Source organism: Choloepus didactylus, chromosome 7, assembly GCF_015220235.1.
Source record: "Choloepus didactylus isolate mChoDid1 chromosome 7, mChoDid1.pri, whole genome shotgun sequence".
Taxonomy (NCBI): domain Eukaryota; kingdom Metazoa; phylum Chordata; class Mammalia; order Pilosa; family Megalonychidae; genus Choloepus; species Choloepus didactylus.
Genome location: NC_051313.1, coordinates 49,813,048 through 49,835,622, shown reverse-complemented (window position 1 = coordinate 49,835,622; position 22,575 = coordinate 49,813,048). Strand labels below are relative to the sequence as shown.

The 22,575-nt window shown below is 34.2% G+C and overlaps 1 protein-coding gene across 4 annotated transcripts in view; it reads left to right on the top strand.

Annotated features, from left to right (window-relative positions):
- Positions 1 to 22,575, top strand: part of GRIK2 (glutamate ionotropic receptor kainate type subunit 2) — a 774,206-nt gene that overhangs the window by 222,983 nt on the left and 528,648 nt on the right. For all 4 annotated transcript variants that reach the window (XR_005217912.1, XM_037843288.1, XM_037843289.1 and 1 more), the window contains 2 exons: positions 4,607 to 4,774; positions 8,305 to 8,562. Coding sequence is in view for 3 of the 4 variants with exons in the window: in XM_037843288.1 (XP_037699216.1) it covers positions 4,607 to 4,774; positions 8,305 to 8,562 (426 nt within the window). In the remaining variant the exon portion in view is untranslated. The remainder of the gene's footprint in view (positions 1 to 4,606; positions 4,775 to 8,304; positions 8,563 to 22,575) is intronic.

Below are 22,575 nucleotides of genomic sequence, written 5' to 3'. Positions count from 1 at the left end.
GCAATGGCATTTCCTTAACATTGCATTCTAGAAGTAAGAATTGGTGGAGTCATGTGTATGACATTTTTAAAGCTTTTTAGATTTAGAAAAATGGTTTTCAAAAAAGTTTGTATCAATTTATTTTTCCGTCCAACGATGCAGTTATTATTTATTTGGGACTTATTTATGTCCTTTGCCAATTTTTCCATTGAACTGATCATATTTTTTTTGTTTATTTGTTAGACCTCTTTATATATTGAAGATTCTAATCCTTTTCTTTTTTATAGTATGTTATGCTTTTGTTTAATTAGTATACTTTGATATGTTTTCTTATCTGTCTTCCTTTAATCATATTTATGTTTATATGTTTTTTATGTAAATAATGTTTCAAATACTGAGGTTACATCAGTTTTATTTCCCTTGTATTTATTGCTTTTCTTACTGAAGGACTTGGCACTTTTATGCAGTTGTCATTAATGTAAAATTTTATTAAAGCATAATACAAGTGTGCAAATCATATGAATAAAACTCCAATAATATATACCCATGTAACAAGCGGCTATATTAAGAAACACTACATCAGTTGCACCCCAGAAGCATACCATGCTCCCTCCCAGTGACAGCTTCACTCCTGTTTTTATAACTTGCTAAAAAATGGAATCATATAGCAGTGTTCTTTTGTATCTGGTTTCTTTTGGTCAACTTTTTGTTTGTGAGATTCATTTCATGTTCTCGAATGTAGTCTTCATTGAGGCATGTATGCCAGGCTGCTATGAACATTGTTATACATATTTTCTTTTTCCTTAGAGAGGTTGCGGGTTTACAGACTTGTGCCTATTTCTGATGAGTATATGTACACATTTCTGTTGGGTATATATCCAGGACACAGGGTTTGTGTATTTTAAACTTTAGAGGATTCTCATATACGGTTTTCAAAATGATCTGTACCATTGTATAGAAAGACCAGCAGTATATGAATAATAACAGTTGCTCCACATTTTCACCAACATTGTTACTGTTTGTCTTTTTCTTGTTAGCCATTCTGGTGTGTGTAAAATTGTTTCTCATTGTGGCTCTTATTTTCATTGTTTCAATGAAAGTGAACACTTTTCCAAATGTATTTATTTCAAGTTTATCATCCACTTGAATATCCTTTTTTTTTGGAGTACCTAATCAAGTTTTCTATCCATATTTCTAGTAGATTGGCTGTCATTTTCTTTTTTGTAAATTTTAGGAGATAAATCATATGTCATATATATGTCATATATATTATTTTAACACTGTCTTTTGACAAAAAGTTCTTAATTTTAATGTAGTCTAATATGTCATTTTTTTTTTCCTTTTATGATTAACACTTTTTGTGTTCTGCTTAAGTTATCTTACTTAGCCTAGGTTTTTCTTTTAAAAACTTTATTGTTTTGTTTTTACATTTAGGCATGTGATTGAAATGATTTTTTACCAGTATGTATATTCAGTGGCCCAGAGCATTTATTGAAAAGATAATCATTTTTCCATGGCACTGCAGCATCACCATTTTCATGTCAGTGACTGCATATGTGGAAGTCTGTTTATGGTATCTGTGTTCTGTTCCATTTGTCTATTAGTCTGTTTTTTTAAGCCAACATGAAAATTGATTAATTTTTGATTGAATAATTATTGTATTGTAATTATTGAAATATGGTAGTGTAGGACCTCCAGCTTTTGTTATTCTACAAGATGGCTGAATTATTCTTGATGCTTTGCATATCCACATAAATTTTAGATACTGCTTGTCTGTTGGGGCAAGTATTGTTACCGTTTCCCTGAATTTAAGTGGATTTCCTTTTATTTTACTCTTACATGTAACATTTACTGTTAATTTGTGATTTTCATCCTTAAAAAGTGTTATTCTTACTCTAGTATTTGTTTACTGAAAGTCTCTTTTAATCAAGAATAATTACTGATTTCTGTCAAGTGCCTTTATAACATTTAATGTGGTGATTATATAGTTTTTCTCCAGTTGACACGCTGGATATTATTAAATTTTTCCAAATATGTAAGTAGAATCCCCCCCCCCACACACACACACACCGTAACTTTGAGGCAGTCACCCAGCTTTTTTTGAGAAGTGATTCTTTACTAGGTTTTTTCATGCTCTCAGTCCATACCTTTCCCAGCACGTCAGGAGTACTGATCTATTCAGAGTTTCTTTCTTTTCTTGAGTCACTATTAGTAATAGTACTCACCCCATATGGTTGTTTGGATGATTTATTGATTTGAGATGTGTAAGATATAATGCTTGGAACGGTTTTGTCTTCCCAGCTTTTGTCTGGATGCTTTTCCCTTTTAATATGCAAAATTTTAAACTCTGACTTTGGATCAATAAAAATTAATTATTCATTTTATTTAATTAAGGTAGGAAATGGCTTAGCCAGGGGAATTACAAAGATTCTTTAAATATTAAACCAGTGATAAATAGGTAAACCTAAAGTTGAATATGGATTATTTATTTTTAAAAGAGGCAAAGGCTAAGAAATTTTTAACCCATTAATATTAAATATTGACCATTTCTGTAAACTCATTTTGAATTTATACCATATAGAAATTATCATTTTGAATTCAAGAAAGTAGAAAGTTCTGTTTTACATTTTACTTTGCCAATAGGAAACAATTTAAGATTTGTGTTTCTGTAATTGACTCTTTATTCCTAATTAACTTTAACAAGTATTCCCCAATTGCTTAATTATTTTTCAGCCCCATATATAACATCTTACTTTTCTAATTGCATTTTATTATTGAAAAACATCATGTCTCACAGTTTCAGAAGCTTTGTGTGTTTTGAGTAAAACTACTAGTTCCGATTAGAATAGGGAGGGGCTTTGAAGTCAGGTATAAATGGATGCTGATGCTGGCTCTATCACTGATTGTTGTATAATCTTTGGCCAAACGGTTGTAACATGGTCAGAGTAGTAATACTTGGGATTTCTTTGAGGATAAATGAAACCTCATATAATTACTGAGTGTGTTCTCTATGGTAGCAGCTCTTTCAAGTGCTTTATGAGGTAACATTTAATCTTCAGGACAATTCTATGCAGTAGGCTTCATTAGTAGCTATATTTTAGAGATTAAGAAACAGACTGAGAATTTAAACAATTGCACAAATTGACATGGCTGGCAAATGGCAGAAACTGAATGTAAACTCAGTCTGGTTCCAGAGTCCATGCACATACCACCATTCTCCACATATATAAAGCACCTAACTTTGGATAGTGACACCTAGATACTTATTGTCCTTGTGCTCAGCGTGAGTCACCAAAGATTTTAAATATATTCAGGGTACTATTTCAAAATAATTTGATTGCTCTGGTGACTACACCATCAGTTTGGATGAAAGAATAAGAGACACATTTCAAATTAACATGGTGCTGGATAACAGATTTTCCAATTCTTTCTGAATTTTATCTTGCCTTATCCCTGTGGCCTCTTCTGGGTCCTAATTCCTCATATTTAGAGGAATTATTACTATCTTATGGCATCTTAGTAATTTAGAATAGGGAGTTTGTTAATTGTACAGTAAGCTGACATTCATGTGTCAAGAACCTTTGATGAAGTATGAATTGCAAGCTGTTTAATTGACTTATTCAAGGGAGTTTCATTTTTAAATGATTGTACTGAGAGTATATGGTGTGAAAATTGGAAAAGAGAAAGGTAAATATTTTTCTTTTAAAAAAATAGTGGTTTCTCAAGGAAAGAGGTTGGAGGGATTTAGGTATCCATGCTACTCACTTCATGCCATTCATCAAATCAATTTCTTCAGTAGAAGAAATTCTGTTGAAGGCAAAGTTCCCAGTCAAGCTGTTCCCAACTGAAGACAGAGATGTCAGGCACAAGGAAGGCCCAGATAAGGAGGAGGAACCTAGGCTGAGACACAGCGGGTGGAAGCTGACAAATTAAAGGGACATGTTTTTAAATTACACTCTACGATACTTAAATTATATTCTACAATGTTATTCACTGATTAACGGATTTGTGTAGGGTTGGAGAGGTATCCTTCACAAATGTCAAGTGTCTTCTAAAAAAGGACTTAGAGTAAAATGAATGGAGAAATGCTGATTTTTTGTCTTTTCTCACAAGTAAGGTAACAGAATTTGTAGGTGAATAAGTTTTTTTGGGCTTTTAACACAGTAAGTGCCATGAAAACTGTGCTTTAAAAATTCTGATGTCTGAATTAATGGAGACCAATTTAATATGATTTTCCCAATAGTCAACTTTATAGCTTTATATTAATAAAGAAGATTGATTATTCTGGAACTTTGTGCCTAATTTTGGAAGATATTTTTCCATATTAAGGCAGTACCTATATTTACTAGGCCCCTTAAAAAAGTAATTACTAAAGAAAAAAGGCATTATCATAATCATGCTTAGTTTTAGCACCAAAGGCAAATTTGTCTGTTAATTTATCTAAAAGAGCATGTTCAAAATATTCAAGTTCTTAGAAAGAAAGGTGCCAGCACAAACTCTGTGCACTTAAAAAATCAAATACAAATACCCACATGAATACACACGTGTACACAAACAAGTATAGAAAACATTCATCATTTTCTCTATCTTGTAAGAATTGTATAATTATTCTCTTTCTTTTGGCCAGGTGGAATTTTTGAATATGTGGAATCTGGCCCAATGGGAGCTGAAGAACTTGCTTTCAGATTTGCTGTGAACACAATCAACAGAAACAGAACTTTGTTGCCCAATACTACCCTAACCTATGACACACAGAAGATAAACCTCTATGACAGTTTTGAAGCATCTAAGAAAGGTAATTAATAGATATTTAATATTATGTTTTGCTGAATTCAAATTTTCAGGTATTCTTAATAGATTTCTTAATTTCAATTTGTAGTTAATAAGTTACTAGGAATATATTAATGTCAAGATTTGTTTTCATAACGCACATAAGTTTTATCAAAGAACATAAAGTGATATAATTATCTATTTCCAAAAATATCTGCCTATAATATGAAATATAATTGTATCTGTTATAGTGAGATTTGTTTTCATTTATCTTTGTCTCATTAATAAAATATTCCTATTTTCCAAGAATCTGCTAAAGTAATATTATATGAGGAATTTACCAAGTTTTACAATCTGTTATTAAATGTTTATTTCATTGTCCTTGAATCCCACTATATTGTTAGTGTGGTCTCAATTTACTGATTTTACCTTGAGAGTTCTGTGGTTCCAAGTGATTTTATAAGTCAGTCCAACCTTAAAATTTTATGGGAAAATTTTTGAACAACCTTTAGTAAATGTATGCTCCATGCCCATTTGTTTTTAACCATTTGATGTTTCTTCTTTTAACTGAAAATAAATGTCTATTGATATAAAAATTTGGTTATATGAAGAAATAATTAGAATACTTAATGAATTTTACTTTTCTTTCATGTCAGAAAATTTTGTTTTAAACAGTAAGAAAAGAAAAATAATTTTGTTTAATAAGAATTTAAGGGTTATGAAAGAAGGAAGGAAATAGAGAGACTATTGTCATGACATTATGTTAACCAAAGCAAACAGGTCTTAGTAATAAATGAATTTGAGAGGTGCTTCCATAGTCTTACTTCATGTAAGTAGGCGAACTTTTTTTTTGCATAGTTAGAATTCACAATTAATTTAACACAAATTAAATTTCACAGCCATTTGTTTAAAATTCTTATTTTTAAATTATATTTACCTTTCTGTGATGGCAATATTATTTAACTAGCTTCCTTACATTGATGAAAGGGTACTTAATTCTGTCTGGCTGCAGATTTCTTCTAAGCTCATTACTATTAATGGGAGCTGATAAGGTACAATATTTCTCAAGATGAAAGCATCTCCCCCACCCCACCCCAGCTAACTAATATTTATCAAAGCCTATATTCTGCTTGCCCTTTAAATTCATATCTTTTTGAATAAAAATAAGTTTCCACATTTCAAAACCATGTCAGGGTGATGAAAGGTTGTGAAGTGTGGAAAAAAAAAGGTTGAAGGTTATTGCAAAATTCTACAATTGCCATCATAATTGCAAAAGAAGTCATTAATTGCAAGACAAGTGCATTTGGTTAGTGACATAGCTTATGATTATTTCCATTAGGAAGAAGAAGTGTGCCTCAAATAAAAGCATTTAAACCAAAGAATATGGCATATGAGTACAGTATAGGTAAAAGGGTAGATTTCTTAATAATTTTAGAGAGCAACCTAAAAAAACAGAGTAGAATGTACGAACAACAGTTTACTATCTTGGGAAAGCTCTAGCAAAATTATGAGATGATAAAGATATCTGGTATTCAAATATTAAAAGGAACTTAAAAGCTTTGTCACTTATTAAATGCAGTAAGAAATAAATCCACCATTTTACTTTAGCCTGAAGTTAGGAAAAGCTCAAATAAGTGCATGAGTAAATTTGTTAGGTGTTAAAAGGGTGGATATAATGGTTTGAATCTGTGAAGCTCTTGCTTGTTGAGCTATTACTGTTTAGAAGACACAGTAATATGTAAAAGGATAATATAAGGGAGCGGTCCAATAAAGTTTATGAACCTTGTGTAGGCTTAATAAATATATATTGACAATAATGTTAGTGATTAATTATAAAATAGCCTAAATAATCAATTTGGACCTTCTTTAAAAATTTTAAATTATTTTTCCAAGGCAAGAAAATAAGAAATAAAACTTCACAATTTAAAAAAAATAAATAATATGGGAACATTCTAAATAACTTAATGTAACATTTTTAACTTTTCTTGGTTTGTGTTTTGTCATAAACCTGGTGAAAGGAGGTCTTTTGTCCTCAGTATATGTGAATTAAAATTCCAGGTTAAGTGAAAAATTCCAGGGTCCAGAAGTAATATATTCAGTCTATATAGTTCAGTGTTATACATAGAAGGTATCTTAAAAACAAACAAACAAGTGAGCAAACAGTCTCCCCTAATTGCTCTCATTTATTTATTGTGGTCTGAAATCAGGTTTGGACTTAAGCTTTTCTATCAATTCAGAATTCCAGTTAATATTTGAGAAGAAAGAATCAACATAAACAAAACCAAATTATTTAGATGATACTGAATTTTTGAAGAAAGTTCAAATAATTAGCTATTTCAACTAAATTTTACTCAACTATTAAATTCCTCAGTGCTTAAGAATTCACCCATTGTACTGAATTTTAGGTAGGGCACTCTCTGAGGAAAAATATCAGAAAATGTTACAGTAGAATTGTAAACTAGCCATTTTGGAGGAATTGAGCCTGACAAATTCTATCCTGTTTAAATATTTGTGGGAATGGGCAAATCATTGCCTCTTGGAGCAGACTGTTCTATTTCTGAACATTTCCTGCTTCCTGTTAGAATTTTTAAAAAATTTACATTGGGTCAAAATCTGTGAGAATCTTCTAACCATTTGTTATAATTCTCCCTTTTGCAACTTCAGGGAAACTGCCTTAAGAGAACCAAGTTTAAGTCTCTTTCATAGGCCTGGTCTTCAAATATTTAAAGATAATTTTCACATTTTTTCATAAACTCATACCTTACAGAGTTTCTAGTCCTGTCACAGTCCATCCATTCTATTTGAATACACTCTAGTTTGCTTATGTCTCTCTTGATTACTGTGATTATTATTCTTGTGAATAAAATTTCCTACAACTCAATACAAACTTTAAAAAAATTTTAGAAAAATATAAAAGACTTATAACATCCAAAATCCAAATAAATAAAGATTATTAAATACCTACCCTATGATTTAGGTGTCCTTTCTACTCAGTGGGATTAGTCCATATGAAATCACCCTCTCTGAGATGTTTCAGGTTTTGTAGGATGATTGTAGTCATTGCTTGACTTATTTTCACCATGTATGTGCAAGTATTTAGCTGGGTAGGGCCATAGATTTTTGGGTAGGTAGGAAGTGCCAGATGGATTCTGATTAAGAATTTGAAATGGAGAGGATGGGCACTGAATTTAAGACATTACATTTTCCTCCCAACTCTCTGACTCGAACTATTTTTCCAAAATAAATGCATAGTCCTTTAAATTCTAAAGTATGTCCACTCCTTCTCTCTCTTTCCTCTCTACTACCCAACCTAACCCCGCTTTGATATTATGTATAGAATTATTTGGAAATTAAGCTGCAGGTGTCTGGATGAATTAAATTCCTTTGTAACATATTGAAAATACTGGAGTCAGACAAAACATAAAATTAGCCAAATGCAGGCATTAAATTAAAGAAAAGCAAATCTTTCTTCAAGATGATACCTTCTGGTTTACAATAATAATGTGCTATCTTTTGGCATACTGGTATCTTTCCTCTCTTCTGTCTCCTCTTCAGCCTGTGATCAGCTGTCTCTCGGAGTGGCCGCCATCTTCGGGCCTTCACACAGCTCTTCAGCAAATGCAGTGCAGTCCATCTGCAATGCCCTGGGGGTTCCCCATATACAGACCCGCTGGAAGCACCAGGTGTCAGACAACAAAGATTCCTTCTATGTCAGTCTCTATCCAGACTTCTCTTCACTCAGCCGTGCCATTTTGGACCTGGTCCAATTTTTCAAGTGGAAAACCGTCACCGTTGTATATGATGACAGCACTGGTAAGAAAATTCAGTAGCGCTTGAGGCTAGTTTAAATGTAGATATTTTTCTGGAGCCTATTGCAGATTCTTACTGTAATTTTTTTTTCTTTTCTTTTAATTAAATTGAGTGATGGAAGGACATTTGGAATCAAGCACCAGCACTAATTTCATGTATTCTAACAAAGACCAACTAAATCACACACTTTTTCTCTGTGTTTGCAAAATTAGCTCTACTTTATGTGAAAGATCAGCTAGCTTGAACTATAATATTGGATGAAGTATGGGGATAGTATGAAATGTAATATGGAAATATTTATTCAAAGGAATTTTCTGCTAGGTTAAGGGGAGTAACCTAAAGTAATGTCTCATGGTTGGAAGTTAGCGAAACTTAACAAGAAGGAATAAAATTTTGCCTTGACATTATCTCTAGCTGTTCATGTGCAAAATTATATGCACAAAGTAATAAACCTTATATTTGTCTAGCATGTTAAAGTTTAAAAGGTTTTTCTCTCAAATGTGGAACAATATGATATCTGTTGGAATGTTGAGAGATTAGGGAACTGCTTATGTGTAGACACAGTTTAAGAGACTTAGAAAATTTTACTAAATAGTATTTATTTCCATGTCTTAAATGAATATTTACTTCCCAGAGGTGGTCTGTGCTTTCTTGTTTTAATGTATGTTATTATTTGTGTATAGGAATAGTCATCTTAGAAGTATCAATGAAAAAAACAATTCTCAGAGAAATATAAGGATATAAATTAAAAACAAAGTTTTTATTTTCCTTGGCAGTTTTATTGCTGAAGGAAATGCATACTATTTTGGTTATTGTAAACTGATAAGTGATTTCACATTAAGATGTTTACTGTTTATTAACAGACTACACAGTGCTCTTCAAATTAGAACATAAAAACCTTTTATTCTAGGACGTTTCATTGTTTCTTCCTATTCATATTGAGATTGAAATTCATTCGAATTTGAATTCTTCCAAAGTGCTCAAGGAGCATATTTTGCTCACGCATGCAGTATATGGAACTATGTGCAGGAATCAGTCCATTTGCCAATAAATTGACCATCTGCAAATTGACAGATAGGAAGTACTCTCAACAGAACAGAGAACAGAGTTGAAAAAACAATAAAAATATGTTGAAAACATTTTCATTGGGATTATAGCGAGTTTAAATACAAATTAATAGAGTGATTTTGCTTTTATATGAAATGTTTATAAATGATTTTAACTTAGAAATATATCCTTAAATCCTTAAAAATAACAAGTAGCTTTGATGTACTTCTTAGCTCAATTTAGAGCTATAAAGTTTATTGTTTTATGTTTTAATTTCCAAGTCTTTATTTTTCTGCTATTGATAAAGTCCTATATGCCAATTTTTGAATGTCAAGTTCCATGTGAATATTGTCCCTGGGCTTGTATAATATGGTGGTTTAAGGCATCCTCAGTTTTAATTGATCCACTTATGTTTATGAGTGATCATATACATGAATATATAAATATGGACACACATGTAATGTGACTATGAGTTATTTACTTCTCCATTCCCACCTGATGTAATTTAGATGAATAGTCAAACATTATATATATTAATATGTTTATGGACACCCACTATATATACATTCATACATATATACATGTGCACACACATAACACACATATTTTTATATATGTAAATATATTGTATATGTAATGTGCATTTATTTCTTATTATTTTAGAACTCCTCATTGGAGGAAGATTGGCCAATATGCAAAATATTATGGCTACACCACCTTTCTACACTACTCTGTGTATGTTGAGTGTGCCATTTTAATTTCATGTATGTGGTACATGAGTGATTGAATAAAGGGATAATGGGATTTGTGAGTGAGGTCTCATTACAATTTGGTAGAGTAAAGCTACAAAGGCAGTTGAACTATCCCTACTTTAAATTGTATTCTAAACATTTATATCATTGAGGCAAATTTAAATAGAGAATTATATGTGGTTAGTTAATTTGAGTTATATACTTTATATGGGGTCCTGGTGTCAGATTAAGTTTGTTATAATAGTTTGCTACTATCTAAAAGAAACCTTGTCTCACTCATGACTTTGAAGGTTTCATAGATATTTGGAGATTTCAAAGGTCTTGGATTACTAAACATTCAGCCAACTGAGAGTGATTACAGGATTATTTGTAGACTAAGTATACCTTAAAAAGTTCTCTGAGGGGGAAAAAACATGTAAATGTCCCATTTTATGCAGTATACTTAATTTCAACAAATACTGATTTGGTACCGCTACATGCCAGGGGTAATTATAGGCGTGAGTACATGTAGTGAAGGAAACAAAGTCCCAGCCCTTGTTCGGCTTCTAGTCCCTATTTAAGGATATACAGTTGTTCATGTTTTTAATGACATTTGTGATGAAATTACATTTGTAGCTGGGCACTTTCAGGTCCTTTTAATTTAAACCACTTTTGAGAACTTGGGTATTTTTGATATATCATTGAACTCTAAAATAGGCAGACAAGTCCTTTTGAAATGTATTCATAAATATATAAAAGTAGATTTTTAATATGTTTTTGTATATGGTTAAAAGTCTCCATGTGAAATTGTAATGATAGAATACAGTGGAGAGAAATTATAAACTTTCCATCTTTTGAATTATTAGTAAAGTCATTAGTCAACCAAAAAGAAAACTTTGAAATTCTGGATAAATAAAATATACATATGTATATTAAGGAAATTTATAGGAAAGAGTGCTAAACTAGGATATCTGCTTAGGAAATAGCTTCCATTCAGAACTTTATCCCTCCCCTTCTGTTCATAAGATATTATTTAAAAGAATATCATTGGACATTGAGTTAAAGTGAACAAGAAGACTATTTTCCAGTATGAGAGGAAATCTGATTAGAGCTAGGACTGTGTACCTTGCCTGTACCCAACAGGGGAAAAATTATTGTTTCCATTATGGACCTATGTAACTGCTATTACTTCAGAACACACATATGCCGTTTTATTTGTATGTTTCCTTTTCCCCATCTAGATTTATTATGTATGCTATTCCTGTCAGTAATATTCATTTCTATTTTGTTGTGTTTGATACATGATAGTTATACTTTCATCCAGTCTTTTTTTCCACCCCCAAAACAGTTGGGATGATAGAGGAAATACAGTGCTGGTGAAGGAGAAATTCTTAGAATGATGTTAACAGGAGCTGTTTATTTTTTATGATAATTAGCATTTGTTGTTGTCATGGATGAATGCTTTTCAACACCCTGAAAGTCTGTTATAGCTCTGAATGATGTCCAGAAATGATGGAAAAGAATTGGCTCCAGAAACAAAGCTGTGTTTCTGTCAGTCATTTTGAAACATATGATTCATTTAAAATATAAACTAAAAATAAGTTGGATAGCTGTCAGCTTGTAAGCAATTCTAGGATAAGTTGTGAATATTTGCTTTAAAATCCCTGTGTTTCATCTTTGTTTATAGATCAGCAGTCCATTAACAAAGAACTCTGGATTGGGAAACAGAAGCTTGGGATTCTAGTCACAATTATGCTACTAACTTTCTTGAGCAACTTTGGAAAATGAAAGAGGGGAATGGAAATGACTACAACATTTATGAATGAGCTATAATGCACTGGGCAAATGTGCACATGCACCTTTGTACATGCATGCTCATATTCACCATCTGGCTTAGATGTCACAAAGAAAGGCTCCCTGCCCCCTTCTCCCAAGTCTGAAATAGGTCTCCCATACCATGTCCCCTGAACACTGTTGTACTCTCATCACCCTCCCCCATGAGAACATTCATTGCATTATGGATGGTGTGCCAGTTTGAATGTATTGTGTCCCCCAAATGCCATTATCTTTGTGGTCTTGTGTGGGGCAAACGTTTTTGGTGCTGGTTGGATTTGCTTGGAATGTGCCCCACCCAGCTGTGGGAGATGATTTTGATGAGATGTTCCCATGGAGGCGTGGCCCTGCCCATTCAGGGTGGGCCTTGATCAGTGGAGCTATATAAATGAGCTGACTCAGAGAGAGGAAAGAGAGTGCAGCTGGGAGTGATGTTTTGAAGAGGAGCAAGCTTGCTAGAGAAGAATGTCCTGGGAGAAAGCCGTTTTGAGGCCGGAGCTTTGGAGCAGATGCCAGCTGCCTTCCTAGCTAACAGAGGTTTTCCGGAGGCCATTGGCCATCCTCCGATGAGGGTACCCGATTGTTGATGTGTTACCTTGGACGCTTTGTGGCCTTAAGACTGTAATTGTGTAGTGAAATAAACCCCCGTTTTATAAAAGCCTATCCATCTCTGGTGTTTTGCATTCTGCAGCATTAGCAAACTAAGACAGATGGTTTGTCTCCTTGCTTGTATCCTTCACTGGATCAGACACACATCGAGGCAGAAAGACCCCACGGCTGCTCACCATTCTGTTACTAACACCTAGAATATTGTCTGGCCCATGGAAGTACCTTAATAAACATTTAAGGAATAAATGCATGAAGAAGGTGTTATTATAGCCATTATATAGTCAAAGAAACTTTGATAGGTTAAGCAATTTTCTCAAGGCAACTAAAGTTAGGCAGCTTTAAGTGCTTTGCCATTGATAAATAAATCCAACAATAATTTTCCAGATATATTAGACATGATTTCTTCCAACATTTCAGAATTTTTAGGAAGAAGCTCCAGTGAATTGTGCTTATATTCAATTTCAACTGCAATTAAACATATATTCATTCATTTATGTATTTTAACCAACATTCATTGAGCATCTCCCATGTACCTGATACTACATTAGGCACAGGGGACATGGTAGAACTTACATATAAATCTTCAACTTCTTCCATGGGCTCAGAGTAGAGTGAGCAGGGAGGAGAGTGACATGGGAGAAGGTCATTATTATAGTGTTACAAGTGCAGCTAGAGGCAGAAAAACAGTGGCAGCTCAAGAGGGGAAGGCCTTAAAGCTGACTGGAAAGAGCAGAGGAGAGTTTTGGAGAAGGTGACACTATCATAAAATTATCACGAAGGACAAGTAGAAATGCTTCAGCTGGAGAAGGGGTCAAAGGAAGCAGCATGTGGAAATGTGAGGATGCCTAAGGGAGCCTATTTGTCAGCGAACTGCAAGCACTTCATTATGGCTGAGCGTCAGGAATAGGGAAGATGGGAGTGATGAGCTATATAAAAGGCAAGCATCGAGAGCTCACAAAGAGCCTTTTACTAGCTACTCTTTTTCTGGTCTCCCCACATCCCCCAATCTGCATAATTACAGCAAGACCCATCATGTTTGTGTGACATGGCCCTGCTTTCCAAGTTCACCGGTGAATGACTCAAGGAGGGGCATATACCTATCCAGTTCTTTCCTGGGGAATTCAGGCAGGGACAGAGAAAGAGGGGCATCTGGTAGGCTAGACTGTTGTGGTTGCTATAGTCTTTGATGCCAGAATGTTCTGGATAGAAATCTTGGCTCTGTTGTGTCATTTTCAGCAATTGCCTTGACCATTGAAAGCCTGAGTCAATGCATTTGTAAATTGAGACTAATACATACTTCACAGAATTTTTGTGAATTATGAGCTATGTAAAATGCCTCACAGAGCCCACATAGTAGGACTCTGAAGCTGACAACAATAAGAAATTCTATGTGCTTAAATGCATGCCACTTAATCCTCAGTATAGTCTAAGAAGTAACTATTAATCTTTCTTTGTATGAGAAAATTGGGATGCACACAGTTTGGGCAATTTGCCCAAGATTATAAGTGATAGATGTAGGTTTTGAAATTAGGCAGTCACTGCATAGCAACCTGTTCATTATTGTGATGTAGTAGTAGTAGCAGCAGCAGCAGCAGTAGTAGTAATAGTAGTAGTAGTGGTGGTAGTAGTAGTAGTAGTAGTAGTAGTAGTAGAATAGTGGTAGTAGTTGTTTTGGTGGTCATTTTCATTGTCACAGATGACACAGCCAGACATATTTTTGGTAAAGCCTCTTTGCAGTGTGGCTAATGTGTTGGTGCTGTTGAGGTATTGTGGAGAGTGGGGAGAGACCAGAAGAAGAATAATTTCTGAATTCATCAAGTTGAAAAAAGAAGACAGTTTCAATTAAGGAGGAGTTGATGGAATGATGTCATGGTAGGGAAATCTAGGACTATTTAGGAGATACAGATGATAGGATTTGGCAATTAAATAAGGGAGGGTATGATGGAGACAGAGAAGATAAAAACCTCTGTGTTTTTGGTCTAAGCTACTAATTAAAGGGCCATTTACCTAAAAGGAGAAAACAAGTAAAAGAGAACATTTTGGAGAGAAGGTGGTAAGTTTGGTTTTAACACATTAAGTTTGAGGCACCTATGAAATATTCATTTGGGCTCATCCAATGTAGAGTTGGAAGTATCATAATGCATTTTAAAATATAGGGGTTTACTGTGGTCATATAATATGCCCACTAGCATTTTGCTCTGCACCCATTTGGATTTCTTTGTGATATGAGGAAATGAAAAAAACAAAACAAGACAAACAAAAACCAAAAACTAGGAAACAGAGTCATACCAGACAGTTCAGATTTAAGATGTACTATGAACAGGCAGTGGCTGCGCGCAATAGATATGAGAAGAATTTAAGGGAGAGATTTATACTCTTTTCCTAATGAAAGAAATCATTCACCTTTACTCTGAATTGTAATACTTAACTCGAACATAGATTAATTTGTATGATATGAACATAGAGAAATGCTGAGACCTTTATTAAGCAAACAGGAACACTTTATTACTAAGAAGAATGTTTACAGACTGTGATCTAAATAATCTGTGTATGCATTTGGAGTTAGTTTAATCAAATGGAAAATCAATTAATAGTAAAAATTCATTTTATTGTATCTTGGACCTATGTTTAAATAGAATAAAAAAAAGAATTCAATAGAGTAAGTTTTTGTGAAAATATATATTCACAGAAGATACTTATTGTTGAATAGTGTAACAATTCCTGTATTGTAAAACATAGGACCAAATAATTTTGATTTTATTTCAGGGAGTGGGATAATTTGGATCTAAGATGATTATATGTTGTACTTTCTAAGTATAAAGCTTTGAGTGCTGTGTTCTTTAATTCCAAGTGCAAATACAATTAGCAATTACATGTTAAACCTAATTATTTGGTTATAGTTGATTACATAGCTTGGTGGATTAGTGTTTCCACAAAGTTGGTTATGCTTGAACATAGTTTCTTTATTCCTATTTAAACAAGCATAAAAACTGTTTGGAATATTATTTCATGGGTTCTGATTATATGATAGTGAACATTTATAAGATGTATTCATAGGGCCAATTCTCTCTCTGAGTTTTAAAATCTTTAAAATATGTGCCAACACTAAAAGACAAAAATAAAATTTCTCACCTACCACATTCTCACAATTCATATTTCTGTAGATAGTGAAATAAAGATATGAGTCTAAAAAAATAGAAGAAGCAGGTCTTGTACTAAGCCTTTATGGTCAATAATATTTGTCTTTGTTGGGAAAGAATAAAAAATAATCATTAAGTAAGAATTATTCCTCTGGTGATGCCAGTTTTCCTAAATTTGAATCTGGAACATATTGGCATGTGTGTCTTGGCTGGTGCTTTTCCCCATTTTTCTTCCTGTTCTTGTCTGTTTCCCGCTCTGTGTGGCACAGGGAGAAAGATAGCACTTATATCATCTCTCTGGAGCACTGGAAAATTTTGACTTCTTCCCACTTCAGGGAAAGAAATAAACCTCTCCTACTTTGGCTTCTGTGGTTTCATTCTCTCCTGCTTAACTCCTTCTCTTCAGCCATTTTTTCCCATTCTCATACTCTCAAAACTCCTTTTTCTTTCTCTGCTCCTTAAATACTGATGTTATTCAGGGTTTTGTTCCCAGACTTCTTGTTGTCTCATTTGCTTATTTGATTGTCCCTGGAACTTTCCATCTAACCCATGACTTCCTCTCCCTTTATGCTGTAGGCTCACCAATCTGCATCTTCAGCTGTTTCTGCTGAGCTCCTCACTCATACATCCAACCACATATTGATCAGTCTTCCAAATGAAGACTCACAGGCACATCTAACCCAACATGACAAACAAACAACAAAACAAACAAACAAACAAAAAAAACCACCTAATCATCTTTTCTACAAAACTTGCTTTCTTCTAAATTTCCCTCTCTATGGAATTGTCCCAGCCAGATCCCCACACAGTCATTCTAGATTCCTGTCTTTCTCTCATTCACCATTTCCAGTGGATTGCTAAATAATTTTTATCTCACACTTTTCAAATTCATTTCCCTCTTCCATCCTGTCTTAGTAAATATCCTTATCATTTACTGCCTGGACCATATCCTGCCTGCTATACTATTTAAGCTCATCTCTCTGGTGGATGCAAAATGGTCTTTTTTTGAAATGACAGTCTGATGATATCAATTCCCAAGCTTAAAGCTGATTGGTGGCTCCTCAGTGTTTAGAAGATGAAGTTCTAGTTCCTCAGCATGACATATGAAGTCTCCCTCATTTGGCACTCACATAACTTTCTGATTTACTTTCTGTGTATTCCTTCTCTTAACTCTTTCACTACAGCTTTCCATGAATAATTGTAGTTCTCCCTTCCCAATCATGCTCTGCTATCTCAAGTCTCTGCTTTGCACAGACATTCTTCTTTGCCTGACATTCTTACTTGGTGATCTATCCATCACCTTCAAATATATCTTAAAATATTCTTCTTTGGTGAAATAACCTTTCCTAACTCCTATTTCTGTGAATTGACAACTCTACTCTTTTTGTGTATGTTGCAAGAGTTAGTTTAGTTAATAATTGAGTTACAAAAGGTTTTATTTCCATTCCCTAAAAGAATTTCCTAACCAATTCTGTAGTGAATCTTATTTTCAACATACTCACATAATCCATTTAGCAGGAGGGTAGGGGGTGCTTTCCTGGACATGGAAGCTATAGATATTTTATAATTCGTTCACTCATTTATTTATAAATTTCTTAAATTGTTTCTTTATTTATTCAACAATTACTGAGGAGCTGCTAAATGGCAGCACTATCTTTGTTGTTGGAGTTACATGAGTAAACAAAACACATGAAAATTCTTGGTCACATGGAATATACATTCTAATGTAGGTGATAAACAATTACAAAATAAATATGTATATTATATAGTATCAAATATGATTAATGCTATGGCGAGAAGTGAAGCAGTGGAAGGCTGTGGAGAGTATAAGGAAAGGAGTATCGTGATATTAAACAGGATTGTCAGAAGAGACCTTACTGAGAAGGTGACACTTGAGCTAAGAAGATTTGAATAAGCTGAGGAAATACACCATGAAGGAAGAGTGTTACAGGAAAAGAGCAAGAAGGAAAGAGACAGTTAGGGGCAAGATCTTGCAGGATGCATAGACCACTGAAAAAACGGATTTTTTTTTTTTTTTTTTTTTGCTGAGTGTGATTGTAGAGTTAGGAGGAGAGAAGCAACATGAGCAGTCTTACCTTTTGAAAGGAAAACATTGCTTGCTATATTGAGAAGAAACTTGTCCACTAAGGAAAGTTCTGCCAGGCCTAGTGATTTGCTGAGCCCTGTGTTAAGAGAGCAGGAATTGAAAGCCGAGAGGCAACTAGATGGCCAAGGGAAAAGACCTACCAGCAGAGAATGGACATGGAAGAGAATTTAGAGGTAAGGGACAAAAGAAAGTAGATTGCCTAGTTTTTTATTTTTAATGCAATTTTATTGAGACATATTCACATACCATACAATCATCCAAAGTGTACAATCATTTGTTCACAGTATCATCATATAGTTGTGCATTCATCGCCACAATCAATTTTTTGAGCATTTTCATTACTCCAAGAAATAAGAATGAAAATAAGAATAAAAATAAAAATAAAATTAAAAAAGAACATCTAAAACATCTACTCCTTTTCTCCCTGTATTATTCATTTACTTTTTTGTCCCCCTTTTTCTTACTCATCTGTCCACACACTGGATAAAGGGAGTTTGAGCCACAAGGTTTTCACAGTCACACAGTCACACCATACAAGCTATATAGTTATATGATCGTCTTCAAGAATCAAGGATACTGGATTGCAGTTCAACAGTTTCAGGTATTTCCTTCTAGCTATTCTAACACACTAATAACTAAAGAGGGCAACCTATATGATGCCTAAGAATAACGTCCAAAATGACCTCTTGAATCTATTAGAAATCTCTCAGCCACCGAATCTTTATCTTGTTTCATTTCTCTTCTCCATTTTGGTCAAGAAGGCTTTCTCAATCTCACGATGTCAGGTCCAGGCTCATCCTCAGGAGTCATGTCCCACGTTGCCAGGGAAATTTACACCCCTGGGAGTCATTTCCCACTTAGGGGAAGGCATGACTTTACCTGCATGTTGTCTTAGAGAGAGAGGCCACATCTGAGCCATGAAGGAGGTTCTCCGGGGATGACTCTTAGGCACAATTACGAGAAGGCTTAGCCTCTCCTTTGCAGTAACAAGCTTCATAAGGGCAAGTCCCAAGATCAAGGGCTTCACCTATTATGATGGTAATCCCCAATGCTTGTGAGGATATCAGAAATTCTCCAGGTGGGGAAGTTAATATTTCCAGTTTTTCCCCAGTCCCTCAAAGGTGCTTTGAAAATGCATTTTTATTCCCTGCCCAAATTACTCTAGGATGTATCGGAGTTTCATGCTAACCTGTATAAACCAGCCAGATCTCACCCTCTATTCAAGGTTCCATGTAATTCTGATGTTAGAATAAACTGACAATACAAGTTAAATTATATAGTGTGCTACAGACTATATACATATTTTCCACCAAAGAAACATCTCTTTCTTTGTTCTTACATAGAAGTTGAAGTTTTAAAACATAGTCAGTATCATGCTTTTCCCTTTAGTCTGGTTTACCTTAGTCCTAACCAAGTCCATTTTGTTCATGTCTCTAATTCAAGTCTGATCCCTTTTTCAGCTTCTTTAACATTTGCTGTGTGGGGGAATGCTGACATTCATAGCTGCCGAACTCTGGCTCTGAGTCTCAGGTGTCACACAGATACCCGAAGTTTCAGAGATCGACCAGGTTATACACAAACAGCTCATCATCTCAGGATTTAGAAACAACCATTGCAACTCATGCATAGATGTGAATGCTGTGAGAGCTTAAAATCTAGGAAGTTTTACCATAAGCCTTCTCCTGAAAACCTATGCTCTCAGCTTCAATTCTCAGTTTGCACATTATAGTTAGTCCATATTAGTGAGGCCTTGTTTATCTTTTCGTTCTGGATTATTTCACTCTACATACTGTCCTCAAGGACCATTCACATAGTTGCATACCTCACAACTTCATTTCTTCTTGCAGCTGCTCAAAGATCCATTGAATGTATACACCACAATTCACCATTCTGTTTATTGGTCAATGTATCCTTAGGTCACCTCCATCCATTGCAAATCGTGAATTCTGGCACCATAAACACCAAAGTGCAATGTCCATTCATGTCCTTGCTCTTAGTTCTTCCAAGTATATACCAAACAACAGGGTTTCAGGGCCATATGGCAACCCCATAGTTAGCCTCCTGTGGAACCACCACACTGCCCTCTAGATGGGCTTCGCCATTCTACTTCCCTACCAGTAGTGAATAGGTATATCACTCTTTCCACATTTTCTCCAGCACTTATATCCCTCTGTTTATTTTTTAAACACTTTTATTCACATACCATGCAATCCATTGTAAGTAAACAATCAGTGATTCTTGGTATAGTCACATAGTTATGTATTCTCCACCACAATGTATACGAGGACATTTCCATTTCTTCTGCAAAGAAAGAGGAAAAGGAAGAAAAAATGAAGAATAAAAATATAAAAGATAGAAGAAAAATAAAAATAAAGTAAAATACAATGAAAAGGTCGGACAACACCACCACCACCAAGAATCCCATACCCCTCCCTTATATTCCCCTCCTGTAGGCATATGGCTTTGGTATATTGCCTTTGCTACAATTAATGAAAGCATCTTACCATGTTACCATTAACTGCAATCTTCTTTTTGGTAAAACAGAATATATTATATACCATGTATTAAATATTAAAATCCAAAGCACTCGTTTTTCAATTTTAATGGGCCTCAGAGAAAGGGGATACCTATGTTATGGTTAAAACCAGAGATTCCTAGAGCAACTTCCATTATTCAGTAACTCTGGAGTTATACCCAGGCTCTTGCGTTTGGAAAGGAAACATAGCTAATTGTGTAGGTATTACTACTGTTTACCAATATATGGTTATTTCTACTTTCAGACCTCAGAGGAGTGCAGTTACTAACTCTTTGAATTTAGGTGTGGCCATGTGGATTTCTTTTGCCAATGGCATGTGAGCAAGAGTGAGATTTCTGACTTTCAAGTGTGAGTATTTAAGTGCCTGGTCCTTAATTCTCCAGCTCATTCATGCCTTGTTGTAGCAATTGTGCCATAAGGTTGAAGCATCCTAAAATGCTGAACCAATACATGGAAGGCAGCTGCCCTAGAGAATTGCCTGGATCCACAGCAGTCCTTGCTTTTATGAGAAATGTAATGTCACTCTGTTAAGTCACTGTGATTTGGGGGTGATTTTTACTGCAGTACAACCTATTCTAGAGATTCTGAAACTTAAAGTGTGTAGTAAAATCATCAGGAAGGCTTGATAAAACACAGCTTGTAAGAAAAACAAAAGCAAAGGCAAAAAAACCCCACTACAGCTTGTTGCCAGGCCTTATTCCCAGTTTCTGATTTAGTAGGTGTGGGGTGTGGCTTGAGAATCTTTGTTTGTAACAGTTCCCAGGTGATAATGGGCTGGTGGTCTAGAGCCTATACCTCCAGAATCATTGATATCTACAAACTTGACAAATACTCAAAGTCTCATATTTTGAAAAGTAATTTATGTGAAGTCAAACTTTGTAATATAATAAATAAAGGCATCCATTTGTAGATAAAAACAAATTTAAAATTGTTAAGCAAAACTGGAATGGTTTTATAGTGATTTAACATTGAGGAAATTAGCAATTACCTCTTAAAAAGAGTTTTCAATTTTCTAAACTTCCACAATGAGTAGTGTTAATTTTGCTAAATATTCTTGTCCTTAGAATATTTTAAACAGTTTTGAATTGGTTTGAATTTGGAGGAAGAACTTTTCACTGTAAATACAGTAAAAATTGTCAAAATAAGATTTAGAATGATCTTACATTGTTATATTTTAAAATATCTATTTTTGCAGATTTATAGTTTTATTTTTTAATTTAATTTTAAATAATTTTACAAAAAGTGCTAATTGCATGGGTAATGATTCTGATATGTCAATTAAGCATTTTGAAAATCTGTTCCATTTTCACAATGAACATTTTATACAATTGAAATAATTGCATTGGCATTAAAGAAAGAAAATTAAGTCAGCCTTTGGAATCTTAACTTGAGCTTGTTAATTACCATATTATTTACACAATGAGAAATGATGAGCTATAATTTGCTTTCTTAAAATATGACTGAAGGTCAGAAAGCTATCTTACTGGCATATTGAGAGACCAAAGCAACTGATGCAACTTTTTTCTTTAAATACCATCTGATGTCATAGGAAACTTGGCCAAGGGTCTAGCTTAATCTTTTAAGCATAATCTTTAAAAATCATTTTTTATCTATTCTTAAAGTAAACAGCACTTACCACTTATTAATAAGGAACATGGCAAAAATATTTTTTTTTGTTAAAAGAAGCCAAACCTAAAAGACTTTCATATACTTCTCAGGTCTTAGACTTTTTACACTGTTGGCAAATAGTTCCCTATGCCTTGAGTCTGCTCTTTGGGATTGAATCATGTACCTGGAAAAAAACATGTTCAAGTCTTAATCCACATGTCTGTGGTTGTGAACCCATTTGTAAATGGCACCCCTTTGAATATGTCAAAGTAAGTCAGGGCGTAGATGAGAACCCATTTGTGAATGGGATCAAACTTCCTGTTTAGATAAGGCCAAATTGAATCAGGATGGGCCTTAATACATATGTCCGGAGTCCTTATAAGCAAAGGAAATTCAAACATGGTC